General features: G+C 28.3%; 3 protein-coding genes across 3 annotated transcripts; all 3 read right to left on the bottom strand.

Moving 5' to 3' along the window:
* Positions 1-2,557: 2,557 nt before the first annotated feature.
* Positions 2,558-6,329, bottom strand: LOC105668183 (uncharacterized protein PF3D7_1120000). The gene is made up of 2 exons (XM_012360418.2): positions 5,717-6,329; positions 2,558-4,386 (listed from the first exon to the last, which is right to left on the bottom strand). Exons 1-2 carry the CDS (start codon positions 5,927-5,929, stop codon positions 3,016-3,018), a joined length of 1,584 nt encoding a protein of 527 aa, XP_012215841.2. The 5' UTR covers positions 5,930-6,329; the 3' UTR covers positions 2,558-3,015.
* A 3,581-nt stretch (positions 6,330-9,910) lies between these two features.
* LOC105668189 (uncharacterized) lies at positions 9,911-13,230 on the bottom strand. Its single transcript, XM_012360421.1, has 3 exons — positions 12,820-13,230; positions 12,622-12,726; positions 9,911-12,067 (listed from the first exon to the last, which is right to left on the bottom strand). The coding sequence occupies exons 1-3, from the start codon at positions 13,213-13,215 to the stop codon at positions 10,043-10,045; spliced, it is 2,526 nt and encodes an 841-aa protein (XP_012215844.1). The 5' UTR covers positions 13,216-13,230; the 3' UTR covers positions 9,911-10,042.
* Positions 13,231-16,243: 3,013 nt separating this feature from the next.
* Positions 16,244-18,385, bottom strand: LOC105668184 (uncharacterized). The gene is made up of 3 exons (XM_012360419.2): positions 18,182-18,385; positions 16,661-16,947; positions 16,244-16,463 (listed from the first exon to the last, which is right to left on the bottom strand). The coding sequence occupies exons 1-3, from the start codon at positions 18,338-18,340 to the stop codon at positions 16,352-16,354; spliced, it is 558 nt and encodes a 185-aa protein (XP_012215842.1). The 5' UTR covers positions 18,341-18,385; the 3' UTR covers positions 16,244-16,351.
* Positions 18,386-19,207: the final 822 nt, after the last annotated feature.

Here is a 19,207-nt window from a genome sequence, read left to right as displayed (position 1 = left end):
TATATATGCTGCGCTTGTTCCGCGCAGTACTTCGACTAGCTTGTTTTACATCGTCTTGTATTACAAAGTAACAACGAAGGTAATTATTCGCCAGTATATGGATGCATAATAAATAAAGTCAATAATAACATATTTGACGATGTTAATTTTATTCAAATATCTTCAATATACTTGTGAGATACGAAAATTATATTTATATAAATATAATATATATTATAACATATAATAGTGTATATGCAATACATAAATATAATACATTTATAAAACAAATTGATCACAAAGATGATGTTTATGTGTAAAAAGTGTCTTATGCAAAATAATTTTTTGTTTTACAAAATAATTATATCAATTATGTCACGAATGTTTGGATAATCGCTATTTCATGAATCTTATAATAAAACTAACTTTGGTCCTATGTTTAGAAAAAAGATTTGTTTTGAAATAAATTTCAAAATAATGTGTTCCGGATATTTTTGAAGATTATTAGGGATGCACCGGATAGTGATTTTACCGGATAGCCGGATATAGGATAAACGTATACTCTCGCGACCGGATACCGGATAATCCGGCTGGACACTATTTTTTCGGATAAACCGGATATTATCCGGCAGAAACATTCCAATATTTAAAAAATGGAGTTAATTATCAATTAAATAAAGAAAAGAAAATATTATTATTTACTTTAAAATAATATTTTATTGTCAATTCTCTTGATTGTTAAACAGTTATTAAAAATAAAAATTAAATATTTAAATTTTTTATTATAAAAATTAGCATTTCTGCATTGTCTGGATGTAATTTATTTTGATGGTCTGTGTAAACGTTCCCTGCGGAACTAAATAGTCTTTCTGAATTTACTGAAGAAGGTGGAGCACTTAAATATTTCAAAACAAGATTTTTTTAATTTGGAAATTTAGAATGATGTTTTTTCCATCACGATATGGGATTGTCTGTCCTTTTTGTTAGCGGTAATACTAAATATTTCTTGAGTTCAGTTTGATATATTTGCCTTTTTTTCTTAGATCTGTCACTAAGTTTTCTTTGAAATTCAACTTGTCCATTAGCTATTTCTTCGGTAATACTCGCATTAGTCGCATTTGGATTTTCGGTATCCGGCCGGATAAAAGAAAATATCCGGCTATTCAGTATTATTCGGCAGAGGCCGGATAATACAGGATAACCGGATACATATCCGGTATCCGGTGCATCCCTAAAGATTATTATGATTAGACGTTAAAAAATATACTTAAAGAATACTGTTAGTATTAATATAGTAAAAGTCTTTTTTAGATAACTGTAATAAACATATTTGTATTGCTAATATGTGTGGTAAAGATCTTTATGCCTCACAGGAAATGCTCCCAGAATACATTGTGTGGAAGATTCTATGAATATCATGGTATTAGCTACAGTACAGATTAACGCGAAACACTATTGTGTTTCTTGATACATACTCTGTTATCCACCAGAAGTTTTTTTTTTTAACTATTGCAGTTGTATATAAGTGATTATTAGTACATTTTAATTAAAATATTGTTTGTTATATTATTAAAACGCAAAAGGCATTCTTTCATATAAAGGATATAAAGGGCAAAATTTTTGAAAATAATTATTTCAAAATGTTATTGTGATCTCAATAAACAGAGAGTTTAACCATAAAATTTGTATATAACATATTTTTTTATATTTTGAATAATTATGTTAATATATAAAAAAAAAAGTCAAAAACTTTTAAAAAATTGTTTTACTTCTTAAAATCATTTTTTAGCATCAATCAAAAAATTTTTTATTTATGTATTTACTTCATCTACATAAGTGCAAAATTTCATTAAAATTAGATCTTTCGGATTTGCGAAATTACTTTGTTAGCTTTAAAATTACTTCTTTTTTTCTGTACAATAATTGTTTACAAAGATACAAAGATCTAAAGTTTAGAGACCATTTTTCCTTTAATTCTTGATAATACGACAAAAAATGATGCATTAACTGTCAACCACTCAAATTGAAGGGAAGCTTTCAAGCTATTTGAATATATGTCATAAAACTTTCATCAAATTTTTTTTCCATGGTGTGCATTCTCGTAAAATTCAGCAAAAATGTTTATTATTTGAACTCTATTTTTGCAAATTAAAATAAGAAAGAAAAAGATAATTAAATTCTGCAAAATTCACTTGAAAGTAGAGATTTGAAACTTTAAAATACTTTTTAAAAAACTTGATACGACTTTTTGTTACAGCCGTTTAAAAATGGCCTTGTTTTTCAACGAAAATCAAATAGTCCCTCAATTTTTTAAAGAAGTGCGTGCGCGCGCACGCGTGTGTGTATGTGTATGTAAACAGATAGAAAATAGTATTTGAAAATAGTATATGATTTTTACTTGTTAATAAGATATTAATATAAAATAAATACTATTTTCTCCTTGTTTCTCTAATTCTTCTGTATTCTTTAATTTTGACAAACAGTTGGTCGAAAATTTAAAATTGCACAATGGTTTCTTGCCTATTTTTAATATTATACATATTATCTAATGAAGTGTGAAATATATTCATGAAAACAATTTTGTATCTTCATACAATGGTAACTTTTTTTATTTATTAAACATTTTGTGGTACATACTGTGGTTGATAATATCAATTTCATCACGGTATTAACGCATGTTTTAAAAAATTTTTTTTTCGTTTTTTTTAATTTTATTCGATAAGTGTTAACTTTGATAAGCGTATCATGGATTACAATTTTATAGATGAGAATTATATTAAGTTGAAGATGCCACAAGATAATCTTAATAATTAGCTCTCTGAGACTTTTAGAGTAAAACGTGATATATTGCGAATTTCATCTGTTAAATTTTAATAAAAACTTAATTTTTGATTTGTAAAATACTAAGATATCGAAAATTTAAAAATTATAACATTAAAATTTTTAAAAATCTTTAATATTAGAATATGTGGCGTCTTCAGAATACATTAACTTTGGTTGAATATAACCTGAGTTGTGTTTCTGCTCTGAGACTGATTATCCGAACAAGCCGCGGATTGCATCCGTTACTTTGTTCGTCTTTTTATTGGCGTCCTTACGCATCTCGTTTAATTTGTTAATGATGTCTTCTGCGTTTTTTGTTAGATTGTCCGAAATTCTATCCCTGGTTTTCTTCAACTCATTAACAATTCCTTCTGCTTTATCTGCAATGTCCTTGACAGTGTCTTTGATTGTTCCACCGCCCTTTTTGAATTTGTCCTTCAATAGATCTTTGAAATTCTCAGCGGTCTTTGCGAGTTCTTCGCCAATCTCAGTAAACTTCTTGGTAATTTTCTTAATGAAATTTTCCATCTCAGTTATTGTGTTTGTGAATTGTTCAGTGAATTCGTTTTTAATTTCTTTAGTGACTTCTTTCATATTTGTTCCAAGTTTTTTAATTTTGTTACTGGCTTTCTCCAAAGCGTCTTCTAGCTTCTTGCAAAGCTCTTTTTCATATTCTTTCACATTTGTGTTTATCTCTTCAATCAGATTTTCAGCCTTCTCCTTCCATTCACTCAATTTGTTACGAAGGTCCGTGATTTTGTTTTGTAGTTCGCCCTTGAGCTCTTTAGGTTTTTCTCCTAATTTCTTGCGAATATCTTCAATCAGTTCTTTTGTCTCCTGTTGAAGTTCTTCGCCCTTTTTTTTCATATCTTCTAGCTTGTTTTTGATGGTTGCTTCTACATTTTCTACATATTTTTCAGCATTTTCCTTGAAACCCTCCAAAATATCTTTGCGCGTATTTTTTAACTGATCAAGTGTAGATCTTACCTTCTCTAGCAGCTTTTCTTTTGACTCTTTAGCCTTCTGTTTCAATTCTTCTACAGCTTTAAGAAAATCCTTTAGACCTTCTTTACCATTAGTTTTTATATTTTTTATAGTTTCTTCCAATTTATCTTTAAAAATATTCTTTAACTCGATTCCTTTAGCTTCCATTCTTTCAAACTGTTCTTTGAAAATATCCTTGGTATTACCTTTAGCTTCTTCAGTGAGCTTCTCTAATATTTCACGCAACTTTTCAGGTTTGACAACGTCATTGAACTTCTGGAGGATTTCGTTTTTTGAGTTCTTGAGCAGTTCTTGAGCTTTCTTTACTTTTTCATCTACATTTCCAACCCACTTTTCCTTACATTCCTCGTAATTTTCTATAATTGTCTTCAAGGTCTCCTTGACAATCCCTTTGTCTGACCCAAATTCTTCTATAAGCTGTTTTAGAAATTTATCAGACTTCTTCTTCGATTTTTCTAATGTATTCTTTAATTCATCTTTTATTTCCTCAAACTTTTCTGATATCTTGTTTTTAATATCAGACACCGATTTAAGTTCATTTTGCATATCTTCAGTGCTTTCTACTTGCACCGGATTAGCCTACAAGGAATTATATAAACAACAGTTGTTTTATTTGCAAATATAGATAAAATCATAATACGTTATAATTATAAATTATATACATATTACAAAATTTTAAAAGTCACACTTAATAAGCCACACACAAAGAATTATATATTATATATTATCCAAAACATTGCAATATTATATATTTTTAATTATAAATGAATATATCTGTTGCACGTTAAAAGTAAAAATTGTTTATATAAAAGAAATTTATTTAATTTCTAACAAATATTTATAATTATTGCTTAATGTACATGTCAATTCCGGTTAATTAGGACACATCAGGCCGTATCATTTTGACCCAATTAAGTAGCTACCTCAATTATCTAAGTTTGATTTCAAAATTTAAAAAAGTGAAAAAGTTTATTTAGCATTTTACAAAGCTACGACTTATTTATTCAAATAAATTAAATAACAAAATATAAAGGATGAATTTAATATAAAATATTTTTAAAGTGCTTCCACTTTTCTATATATGTACATTTATTTAATTTTATTACTGTCACAAGAACGATTAATTACCATCTCTCTTCGAAATAACATAACAAACTGTTATGTTATATATAAATAGCATAGCATGTAAACATGATTAATGTTATCTACTGTTAAATATTATAATTTTTCTAAATAATGAACCCGCTAAATTCTGCATGAGATGTTTCCAGGTTTGGCAAGTATCCCAATTATACGGCATACTGTCCCAAATAAACGAAGAAAACCCTGGTCATTTTATCTATTAAAATTTATTTTTTAAGATTTGTCCCAAATAAACGATTGCCTGAATTACCTGATAAACCGGTGATGTAATTAAGCGGAAGCGACTGTATATATCTAAGATTAAATTTACTTATTAAAAAAATTACTTTTTTTTTTATTTTTTACTAAAATATATGTGTGAGCATGTATATAAATAATAATTAATAAGGTTAGCAAAAATTTGAAAAATGTCACGTGCCTGCAAACGCGGTTTTATTGGTTAACGCCACAAAGTGCATAAAATAAATTTACAATTTGATGCTTTTCAGATGCTTATTTATAAGTTTTTTCATACATTGTTGTAACTGTCATCATTGTCTATCTTTATGCAAATGTCAAGTTTTTTTATATTACTTTTAAAACTTATAGTTTTATTTGGAATAATAACAAAATTTTATATATAAGTCCATTGACAATCAATGCGTTTCAATTTTCTTCAATATCACATCACGTATGTAACATTTAACAAATTTTAATCATCAATACAAATTTCTCTATTTTCTGACATTCGCCGAATTGTATAGTATTTGCATTTTTAATGACATACCTGGCTTATGTAGCACAGAGCCGCTAACACAGTCACTAGGAAAACAATGCGTGCCATCTTGAATTTGGAAAAATTAAAACAATATGATCGAAGAGACAGAAGACCGGCTACGCCGGAGAAACCGAAGATCGGGAATCGTGATAAGTAACAATCACTCGAACGAATACGTTTATATATTAGTCGTAACTTGTTTATTATACCTGTTGCTGGCATGCTTGCGGTTTTATTTTAGCTCTCATTAATCGATCCATTATTTGAGATGGCACACCTGCGCTAACTTGGTTTGAATAGCGTATGCGTGTACTTGTGTATGCGTGATAAAGACACATGATAAATTAATACGGTTAATTACCAATTCGACAAAATTATGCCAGATATCGCATTAAGTCTGACGTACATTTTTTCACTCCGGTAGAAAATACGATGAGTATATCGTTAATCAGCAACTTGCAACAGTCCACAAAAGATAGTAGATGGAAAAACATGTCATCGATGATTTGTTTCAATTTTGTTTCTCAGTTTAATTGATGGCACACGTTTGCTGCAACCCTAATATTTTCACTCGCCATAATGTTAACAATTCTTCATATTACTTATATTACTTTGAGGAAATTAAAAAAATATTTATATAAAAAATTCAGTTTTACTGGGTTTTAAGGAAGGTAGAAAGGTTTGACGATTTAAAAATTCGAGTTAGACAAATTCTAGCTTATTGTTACAAAATAAAAATTCAATTTTTAAAAATCAGGCTAATTATTCAACGTTTTGGCAATATAAAAAATATATTAAAAATTTTTAAAATATTGAAGTTTAAAATCAATTCAACCTATTTCATCTTGCTATGTATTGTAAATCGTAATTCGGCAGAAATTAAGATTTTTTAATTGTTGTAATTTTAAATTATTAAAAAACCAAACGCCATTTTCTTTAGTAAAGCAGCATTTTTTGAGATTAAAGATAGATTAATTTTTAAAAAAAGTTTAGAAAAAATTTGCAAAATGGCGGCAAAAAATTAGAAAACTTGAAGAAATTAAATGCTTTTTATTGCAATAAAAATTTAATGAAAAAGATTTTTACTATAATATTTAATTAGATCTATTAAAAATTTAATTTTTTTTAATAAAAAAATATCTCAATATCTTTGTCTGTTTTTGAGTTATTTGCAAAACTGTCAAAAAACATTGTTTCGAAAAAGATATATTTATAAAGTTTTGATATATTGCACGCGATGGTTTAACTCCGGCCTTTCCGATTGTTTATGCATTGCTTCATGTTTCTTTCTTTCTTTCCTTACTAATTTTTTAAATTTTTTAATTTATAATCAACAAAAAAAAAAATTCTTTAAAAATCATGCTAGTAAAAATGCCAAAAAAAACTAATGTTTTAAAATTTTTTAATCTGTTTATTTCCTTAAGAGATAATAAACATACATATACATACATACGTACATACGTATTTCTTATTTTTATAATATATAATATTATCAATTTAATAATTTGTGTCGTGAAATAAATTATTTACAATTAGTAAATAAACCATATAAATAAATATATAAATATATATAATAAATTAAATTAAATTATTATATTAATTATATTTCTTATATATTATTTTTATTACTTTCTTATCTTTTTATGTTTTTTACATTATCTGTAACTAGCAATGAGTATTGGTAACATACATTGATAAATTTCTTTCATATTTAGGTAATCTAATAAATTTTTCATATTCTTTCAGTAAATTGTATATTTTTTAATATTTTTTATCATGATCTTGTTTCAAATCAGTTTGAAACATATTTTAAATCATTGATTTAACACTAAAAGAATATTCTATAAAATAGTATAAAAAAAATTAAAGGTTTAAGATAATTACAGGTTTAGATAATTAATTACGTCATATTAATAAGCAAAAATTGAAAATTATTTACCACTATAAATATCAGCATTGAACAATGAATCTCAATATATTACAATATCTAGAGATCTTGCAATAAATATGCTTTTAAGAATTCTGTTTTTTATTTCATGATGATAACAATTTATCAAATTTCAAGTATAAAAAAGTTAAAAAATTGAATTTTTTACTCCACTGTAGTATCTAGAATGTCTATAATGTTTTCAATAATTTTATTGATGATATCTCGATAAATTTCTTGGAACTTGATCATTTCTCGGTATATTGTTAACATGTGGTGAAGAATCAACAAGTCAATAATAATTTGCATCGAGATGATACGATTTCTTCTTGTGTACTTATTCAAATCAATACTTGTACAAGTGGTAATTATCAATACGAGAGAACAGGTTATCTCATGATACACTGTTGCAGTGTTACGCTTCGCGTTATATGATAACTCGTCAGCGAATTTTTTAACCAGTCTGCGTGATTGCGAAACCGCATAACAATTACTTAAATAAGTATGCATAATAATTGCGTACGCATACTGTTAGAATTTATAATATATGCATATATTGGTAATATTTCTATAAACTTATAATAATATATTGTTTAATAATAAAACTATAATCACCACTCGTTATATAAATCATATTCTAAATTTTCATGTATATTTTTACATCCGAAAAAGCTGTTCAGATATTTTGTTTCTCAAAGTGCAGCAATTTGCATATAAATCACAAGATTTATAATATTATCGCAAATTTATATTATATATAAAACATTAGATTATATAATCCACATATTGAGAAAAAAGTATCAAAACTAAAAATTTTTTTTATTTTACTGTATGTTTCAGTATTATTGCTATTCAGATTGACTATATGTTTAGCTAAAATTATAAAGAATATAATTAAATATGTCAACAAAATCATGCTATTATTTTAAGATATGAATTTTAAAGATATAAGTATATATAAGATTATTTAAGATAAGATAATTTAAGATATATATTTAAGATATATATTTAAAACAATATATGAATTTGCATATTACTAACGTCTGCTTGATTTGAATAGATAAATATTTGTACTAACAAAAAGAAAGATTGGAAATTAAATATATTTAGCGATGTTAATAACTTCATTTTTAATATATGCACAAGTGTCATATTTATTTGATTTAAGTAAAGTGGAGAAAATTTATGTGTGTTATGACACATGTATCTTCTTTATCGTCATATTATCAAAATAACTATTACAAAATTATTACAAAATATTTCTTATCTGAAATGAATATTGCAACTTATCATGTATGCGATGTATGATCGTTTGCCACATTTGTGCAAACATGCATGCCAAATGCATACCGATACTTTTCACAAATCAAATACAAAGTTTGTTTTCATCTAACTTAATAAAAAATTCCATCAAATATTTTAATGTGAATAAATATAAAAAAGAAAAAAGTAAACGCAATGCTAAAAATCAGTGGTTTTACGCACGTTAAGTTATTAAAATTATTTATACAGAGTGTTCCACTTTAACTTTTACAATGTAATAACTCGAAAACATGACGTTTTGGTAAAAAGTGTTTCAAATAAAAGTTGTAGAGTTTGGAGAGGCAAAAAAGATAAGGATATTAATTTGACTTTGGATGGAGGTGCTTCAGAGATTTGAAGATCATCTTTATTTTTTAAAATGGAACTATCCTACTTTTTTTATACAAATTGATTCCTCACAATATTCGTCGTAAAAAGTTATAAGGGTAAGATGGCCAAGAATTGAATAGTTTAAGAGATATTTTATACTTTAATTTGACATAATTTTATATAAACTATGAAATATCTCGTTAAATATTCATTTTTCAATTATCTTACCTCAACACTTTTATGCACAAAATAATGAGAGAAATCAATTGGTGTAAAAAAAACACATAGTTATCTTTAAGAAAAAATATGTAGCTGAAATGATATTATATCATATTTTTTCTTAAAGATAACTATGTGTTTTTTTATATATTATAACTATTTTTTAATAAAATTTTATATTGATACATGATACATGATAAATAAATATTAGTATTTATATGTAATACAAATTTTTATTTGAAACTTAAGAGCATTCTTATGACTTATTTTTATTTTATTTTACAATTATGTAAAAAAAATCAATTTTTTAAAAATTATTTTTTACCAAAATAAATTGCCTCAAAAAAAAGAAAAAAAAACATAACTAATCCTTAAATTGTATAACTAACATCAAGATAAACAATTGGCAAATTAAATACTCATAATTATGCAATCAACTTTAAGTACATCTTTATTCACAATTGATTCGATTACAAGCATTTTGCATACACAATATAATGATTTAGGACTAGTTTTTTATATGTATGATATATTATACATAAAGTGTCTAGAGACTATTAAAGCCAGTGTTGACCATAACGCAAAAGAAGAGGATTATTAAGCCTCCTAACACATTGCGGATTTCTGAAATGTCTAGGCAAGAGATTCCAAATTCGTCTCCCATTGCGAATGACCGAAGCTCGTAGCTTCGGCTTGAGAAAACTGAACCTAATCGGGCTGCTACCATCGAACACGTGACCGCATAGAACTGATCTATTTTTCAAAGTGATGGCAATAACGTCGCCCGGCAGTAGATAATCGGATCCCAGAGCACCGATGATATCCTGCCTAGGCAAGACAAAATTCAAGTTGTCAGCCAACGAGGAAACAGCGCTAGCTGTGCTAGCTGAAGTTCCTCCTAATGACGTGGCGGCCGATGCTGCAGCCGATGCGGCTGCAGCCGACGGCACAGAAGAATGAATCGGTTGACGAAACAGCGGACGTCTATAACGATTGAAGTTTAGACCATATTGATTTGGTATAAATAAAGTCGGACCGCCTGTCGAAGATGAAGATGCACTACTAACGGCAGATGCACTTGCTGCTGCAGGAGACAGGACGGGTGATAGAATGGGCCTGGGTCTGTATCTGAATTGTGGTAGGCTGAACGGTAAAGGAGACGAGACAACATTCGAAGCAGCTGCAGACGCTGCAGCGGTCGATGTCACAGTGCTTCCAGGATTATTGGCGGAAAGTGCGATGATTTCCGGCGCGGTAAGAGTCGCCGCGCTCGCGGAGCTACTTGCGGATACCGCGCTTTCAACGGTGTCGATCGCTGGAGAGAAAATGGGCACTGGTTCGATTAGTGGAATCTCTACCGGTGATGATGCCGCTGCTGTCGCCGTCGCTGTCGCTGTTGCTGTAGCCGCCGAAACATCAGACGGAACAATGGATGTTGGTTCGCAGGGATATACCGTTGGTGCCACAGAAACGACGGGTGCAATCAGCGGCTGCGTTTCGGTGACAACGGACGCAGTAGCGGACGCTGAAGCGCTCGCAATCTCGGATTCAACAATAGGTGTTATTGGCACTATTGTTGGACTCATTATTGGTGCTATTACTGGCGTGGCAACGGAAGCTGCTGACGCACTTGATGTGCTAACCGCGCTGGTCGCCGTACTCGTCACTGCGGCGTTCTGTCCACATCCAAAGTAATTCGAGAAAGGCAATCTGGAAACGTATGATCTAACAGTGGAGACTGCCGAGGACGTGGAAATGCTTCCCACGCCGGTTCTGATTAGCTGAGGTATTCCGGACGCATGATAGCCGTTGTAGAAACCGCGGAGAGAAGTTAAAACTTCCGCCAATGATCTGTGATAATCCGGAATCACGTTGTCACTTGTCGTGGCTGTCGCCGTTGCTGTCGCCGTTGCAGATGTTACAGATGTAACTGATTCCTCTAATGGAAATGCCGAATGAAGTCCCAAATGATGCAATTTTCCTAGACAAAGTCCGTGCAATTTTTCTCGCAGTCCCGTACCCAAATGATGGAAAATGTGTCTGAGAACGCAGCGAATATGTCCATGAATCAACTCGCGCACGAAATGCAGTAGCTTGAAGAAGACGTGCTTAACTCGATGAATAGCACCGGTGATGCTAGGGAACGGTACGGCATCACAAAATATATCAGGTAGAAGCAGTAGATGATGAGGTTCTTTGATGATATGTCTGAAAACATGCGGGATGTAATGTAACAAGCGACTAAGGATGCCGTGGCTGCCTGAGACGATGGCTTCACCGGCAACCAATGGTCCCAAAGTGAGTCCCTCCTTGAGGTTACGCAAGATGATCAGAATATAATGCCAGAATTTTCTCAGCTCACAAAAGAGCTCATGTACGACTATACCCGAGAGATGCACATGACCGTATTCAATGGACTCGACCTCGCAGGAATGAGAGTCTAAATCAGTTAGAGGAACAGCATCCCAAAGGTTTCCCCCCAATAGATCGCTGGTGACTGCGGTTGCAGTTGCAGAAGCGGATGCGGATGCGGATGCGTGACGTTTCGGTAAATTGCTGAGTTTTTCGGATTCCGTGGCATTCTACAAAGAAATATAGCGCTATTTTTAATTGCGACACTTTTAATTAAAAATTTTATAGAAAAAAAGCAACTCAAGTTTTGCACTTTTAAATCTCTGTTATAAATTATTTTAAATGTACATAAAATGTGTCAGGCAAAATAGGTTTCCAACCAAAACTGTTAGAAATCAACCATTATGTGTCACAAAATAACAATTATATTTTTAGTTCAATATCATGATAAAATTTTATATTTTTATGTTTTTCTAAAATGGTTCAAGTTTTTAAAATATAACAAAATATATTTTGTACTTCATTATTTTTTATAATTACGATTATTTTATAAATAAATTAAATAACATTTTGTTGAATTCTGAGAAATAGAAAATTTTATTTAATTAGACTTTAACCAAAAACTGTGAAACTAATTTAAAATATTTAAAAAATAATTTTTTATTATTTAAAAACAAATATCAATTCTATCTATAAGTATCAGTTCTAAGTTTAATTTGCTAAATTGTATGAATTTCTTATTGCACAATATAGTTTTTGTTTACAAATATTCGTATTTAATTACCTCTAATTCTTGCATTTTTTGCAGTCTTTCAATGATACCTGATTCGTCCACAAGAATCATTGCTTGAATGAAATCGTGCATATTCCTGTACGAAAATGTATCATCCTGAAAAAAGAAGAAACGGAGAAAGACATTAGATTTATTTATTGTTCTTAATTTTCAATAATACATAAGAAGGATACATATGTTTATAATTACCTGAACATTTTCTTTGATATCGTTGCTTGTTTTCGGCGTGCTCAATTTCTCCTGCGCTTCGTCTTTCTTGTCGTCTATCTGGCTTATCTTTTCTTCTCCGACCGTTCTTTTCTCATGAATGGTTTGAGCCTCCGATAAGTTTTCTTCCAATTTTACAAAATCTTGCTTTTCCTCAAATAAATCTTGTAAATTATTCTGTCTTTTTTCCCGAAGAAACTGTTGCTCATTGTCGAAATATGTTTCAAAATCTTGAGAAATGCCCAGGTCTTGCTGAATAAAAGCCGAACTTAAAGACAAAGAAATCAGGAGAATGGCAAACGCCGCAAGAATGTTGCTATTCGCCATAGTACGTTCCGATGGGAACTCGATGATCCCAGAGTCCACAGGTTGCTTCATATACCTCGAGGATCGTTATTATCATATTCAGATTCGGCACGAAAATCGTGATGGAATCAAACAACACTGGAGATTGTTGGCTGACAATAATCAATAATTTAGATACACACTGATGCACGTGAGATTAGTCATCATCTCATCTGCAACTTGCTTTGTAATCGAGCACGATCTATCAACATCAGAAATTATATTGACTTGCAAAATTAGATTTTTTTTTGTCATTCGGAAAAGAAGAGTAGTGAATTTCGTGCCGTTTTTTTTTGAGTTTCGTATTCTTTTTGTGCATTAAATTTTATTTTGAAACAAATAATCTAATTTTTTAATAAGCTTTTTTAAATAAATAAATAAAATTTGAAAAATGTAAAAAAGAAGAAGAGTGTGACGTAAATTACTTTTACTTAATACATTCTGATTACATCAAATGTAATTAATGTTAAATTATTCACGACTAAATGTCTACTTCATTGTTAGTAAGTTTACACGGAGTATTATTAATATAATTTTTTGTACAGTATTTGTATTTGTGAGTAATAATTAATTTTTGTTGGATAAAATAAAATATATACTAATACTGTCTGTGTATGTGTATATGTGTACATAATATGTAAATCTATTATTCTCGTTCTGTAATTTATATATTTCTAACTAAAAATTTTATAACTTTTTTAATATGTATTTACTATTTGTTTATAAATATACAAACAAATTATTAAGAATGCAAAATGTATGTAAAATCATTCAAAATTATATTCCACTAAATATTAATCAATGTAATTTTCTTAATATCTATCCGATAAACACGTATAATAGACTGTTTACTAATTTCGTTTATTGAAACGTATGTACATTATAATATAAAAAAATATATGAGCAACTACACTAACTCAGGCTTGTGGTAATTCATTTATTTATTTATTTATGTATTCATTTATTTGTAAATTATGAAAATTATATATTTACTTAATCACTTAAACTAATTGCTAGGCATTGTTTCACCAAACAAATTAACAAAGAGAAGCAAAAAAATTGCAACCAGATGTACACACGGTCGCAGGAATGCCTTAACACATGAACTTGCACAAGTGTAAATTTCACACGCCAATTCGAATGAGCCTTGACACTCGTTGACAAATTCATGTGTTAAGCATTCCTGTGACCGTGTGTACGTGCTGAACTTGTGTATTGTGCATAAAAATTAACATACTTTTATTTCGGCTTCTATATTTAGGCCATGTTTAGTCCGATAACTTTCCTACTAATATAAATACATGAACATTTTACATAATTGCTATACAAATTAAAATCCGTGTGGCAATATTCTGCGAGTGTGTCAAAACTAAAATTTTCCAACACGAATAATGCGTCGTATAGCTTGTAATAAATTGCGTAAGATCGCTCTTGACTGTTGAACATGCTTGTCCGCTCACACTAATTATAAGTTATTTGAAACGTTACTTCTTTAATGTCCCTTGTAATTCAACTGATATAATCAATTGATATTGAAGCATGTTAAACAATGACTTTGATAAAAAAAAATACGCATGACTTTGACAGCTGTCGAATTGTCACATATGATGTTGTTATTTTCATTGTCGTGACGGAAAAACCCATATGTTTTACTAAAATTCAATTCAAAATACAATTACAATAGGATGTTTGTTTGTAAATATATATAATTACGATTACAATGAGTATAACATCAGTTTACGTAATGATAATTTTTAAATATTATATAAGAAAAAATTTCAGATTGTAAAGTCCATGTAGCTTAACAGCACATCTATCATTCATATAGTCTTCATTTCTCGAAAAATGTACGTGTTAACAAAAATTGGGCACTATTAAAACATCTTGCGATCAAATCGGGTCGAGAAATTCTTTATCATTTTCTCTTTTAATGAATAGTATCGAGAGTTATCGAATAATTATTGTAAGCTAAATATTGAAAAATTCGCCAAATATTCCTTAAATATTTCAAAAATTATTGGTTAATTAAACAAATTGTTTTACATTAAAATTATTTGACTTCATAAATAGAAAAAGGAAAAAAAGATAAATAAAATTATATTAATAATTTTTTTATTTTTGTTTTTATTATTGCGAATGTCTAAAATGTCTAAAAATCATACAGATCAAATAAAAAATATTATATAAATAAATATATTATTCTATATAATGAATAATAGTTTTAGTTCTTGAATAAGAATGTCTATAATAAATTTATACATTTATTATATATATATAAAATAAATATATATAATATATATAGTAAATATAATAAATATATATATAATTAAAATAAATATATATATATATATATATATTATATACATAATAAATATATAATATATATAATAAATTTATAGTAATTTTTTTTTATTTATTAAATTAGAATTAAAATTAATAAATAGAAAAAAATGACTATAAATTTATTTATTTTTATATATTATTGTATCTTGATTTGTCTATATACTAACGATAGATGTACGATGTACGAACGATATGTAATATTTTTATGTATTTATACAAGACATATATAACAATTTCAATATAATTTAAATATCGTTACTACTTTATTTAATTACTCTTTTATGTAATAGCAATTCGATTTACAGTTTTCTTGTTATGCATTGCAAACATTGCAGATAAATGATGCATGGTTAAAAAATTTGTACGCGTAAGCAAATTCTAATTCTCACAATCACTTGTGAATAATGAGAATATAGCATGCTTATATTTATTTGTTATTATTTTGATCGGTTACTCACTATATTATTATATTATATTATCAAGAATTACATTATATTAATATATATATATATATATATAACGTATTGCTGCTACTTATAAATGTAATAAAACGTTACACGAAAAAATTTTGTATTGTAAGTATAGAAGTATAAAGAAGAATTTATTCTAATTTATAAAAAAAAAATAGGTATTTAAGGTTTTAAATTATAATAAGGATACATTCAACTAATGCAGATATAAAGAAAATAAAAATTTGAAATATATTAAAAACCAGAAATTTAAAAAAATATTGTTTTTTTATTTGCTTGAGTAGTGTTTCTTACATTTCTTGTAAAAGATATAACTTATGTATTACAAATTCTTTAACAAGATGTAACAACAGAGTTTAATTAACACAAGTTTTAATACATGATGTTTCACAGGCAGGAATTAAAACTTTGTCAATTTTACTAGTAAGATCTGTTAAAAGTTTAATAGGCTTGGGTGTTGATATCGCTCTGAAATGTAAATAAGCATTGTTATGTATTTTATAAAAAGATATTCAGTGAATATAATATTGCCTAAAACTATTGCTTGAAAAATGTTATTATTGAAATAATGCAAGATCAAATTTATTTGACAAATTTTGATAAACCATATAATATGAACATAATGTATTTTTTAACGTTAACATAAAACATATTCGACAACTTACGATGGAGGTGGCGGAGGTGGCATTTGAAGATCAAAGTTGTAACTCATCGGGATTGGCGTGCATGGGATCGATGGAGTCTGGATGTCATATTTGTAAGATTTCCCTCGGTAAGGATCCGGCGTAACTATTTTTAATGGTTCGGTAATTTGAGGTACTTGTATTGAAATCGGATATTCGTTTTGCACTTGATAACATGTCGGCGACTCCGTCGAGATAGCTCGATAGTTCAACTTGAGTGGCCGGTAGAGAGATTTGCTGGGTTCTGTTACATACTCTTCTACGGGTTCCTGCAAAGTTATTTTTCTAATATGTACACATATATACTACTTATTGGTATATATGGTCAAGTTTATAAAGAACATGGAAAATCGTAAACAATTTATACATAAATATAAATATAGCTGCAAAGAATAAAATCAAGTCATTTTAGAATGGAAATATTTTTAAATAAATTATCTACTCATAAATAAATTTCAATATAAACAAATCAATTATTTCTTAAAGTTAATTTTTAATTACTCGGATATATAATACGTAACCAAATGCAATTATTATAATCTTTGAATTTTATAGGATTTTTTAAAAATAAATCTGTAAGTGAATAGTAATAGTAATCATTTTTACAATATTTAAAATAAAATAAAAAGAAAAAATAGATTTTTTTTAATTGGAAACAATATACTATATGTATATATATAAAATGTAATATACATATATACACAATTTGAGTCTTATTCTTTAAAAATAAGTTATAATTCCCCCCCCCCCCAATAACACTACCTTATAATTTAAACGTAATTTAACAATTTAGAATGTAATCGCGAATATTTTTATATTCGCAAACAATTATTTATTAGGTATTATACCTGTACCGTAATGCCAGGCATCGCGGCAAAATATTTCTTCACAGAATTAGAATGGATTTCATTGGCCAAAGCCTCTACACTGTCCCTATGAAACTTTCATAGAGCATTCATGAGCGCTCCTCATTAATGCCATAGTAGGCAAAAAAAAGATAATTTTATTGCTGCATACAAAAGGATACATTTACTGCCGGAGGCCCATCAAAAAACATTTTTGGCACTTCCTCCATTCTCTCGTATCCCTATGCAAGGACATAATTCGCCTGCCCCCCCCCCCTTCTACCCTTTCCTTTGAGACTAGCCCTAGAGTTTGTCACATATTACATGTATGCATATAAATGTATATTTCTTAGCAGTAAGTCAATAAACACAGGTAACCTATTTAAAAACTATTAAAAAATATGTCCTTAACATATTTCTCTTTTTAAGCTACTATGAAGATATTTAAATAAAGAGTTTGCTTTTATACAGAATTTTCTGTAAGATCTTGATAATTTAAATAAAATAAAATTTACATCTTTTTTTATGTACTGAGTAGTTATATTAAATCAGAAATGTGCAATGCGTAATATAATAGTTTTTATGTAAAACATATACACAATTTAAATTTCACATGTAGTTGAAATAATGCAATGATTAGATATCAATATACGTATACCTCGATTGTAACAGGTAGCTGGTGTGACGAATAACACGGTTCTCCATATGTAATTATTTGAACTCCATTACACGATAGAGGGAACCCGTAAGAAGACCTTAAATGCAAACAAACACCAATAATAATGATAAGATATTGTAATTTGAACAGCGCCGCCATTATCTTGAGAATACAAGAGACTCAAAACTGGCCGCCAACATACCGTGCTACTGATATAAAAGTGGTTTCGTCAAACATAAATCCACTGAAGTATTTCCTGTTTGTGTAAATACAGTGAAACTGTCTTGCAGCAGTAAAATAATAATCTCTACTTATCACGTATTACGAAAATGAAGTGTCTGAGCTAACAGTAAAACAGGCACGTCTCTTTCTCGGCACGTGTTCACATAAGGTTCCTCATTTCCTGTATCACTGTAAATACTTAATTTCTTACATTAAGCTATTAAGATTTAATCTTTTAATTTAAAATTGTATAACAAGAAGCAACATAAAACTATATTTAAATAAATGCCTCTAAACCACAAAGAATTCGTCATAAAATATATAAAATTTATCTACAAAAATTATCGATTTATGAATCTGTTGATGTTATTTGAAAAAAAAAACAGTTATATTGTATTACTGTTTTGTAATAATTAATTATAAAGTATACAATAAATTTACAAAGAAACATTTTTAAGTGTCCCTGATGTTGATCAACTTTGAATATATTGTAGTTTAGATCTATTATAAATACAAAACATATTATTTTACAATAAAGAATTTATAAGCTCATTAAAAAGTCCGTGTTAAAAGGGAAGTATCTTTTAAACAAATTGATTTTTATGTTTCTGACTGAATATTATCAAAACTATATCAAAATATTATAAAAGATACAAAAAAATGTTTTTAATAATATTTTTGTCACTTAATTTTTTTAAATTAGTTTATTTTGTTTTTCAAAAACTTTTTTATTTAAAGAAAAACCCAATTACCACGCTTAGGATAAATTTTAAAAAATTTGTTTTAAACTCAATAATATTTAAT

This window comes from Linepithema humile, chromosome 4 (assembly GCF_040581485.1).
Source record: "Linepithema humile isolate Giens D197 chromosome 4, Lhum_UNIL_v1.0, whole genome shotgun sequence".
In the NCBI taxonomy this organism is placed as follows: domain Eukaryota; kingdom Metazoa; phylum Arthropoda; class Insecta; order Hymenoptera; family Formicidae; genus Linepithema; species Linepithema humile.
The sequence above is the reverse complement of the archived record's forward strand: the minus strand, read 5'-3'. Positions and strand labels throughout refer to the sequence as shown.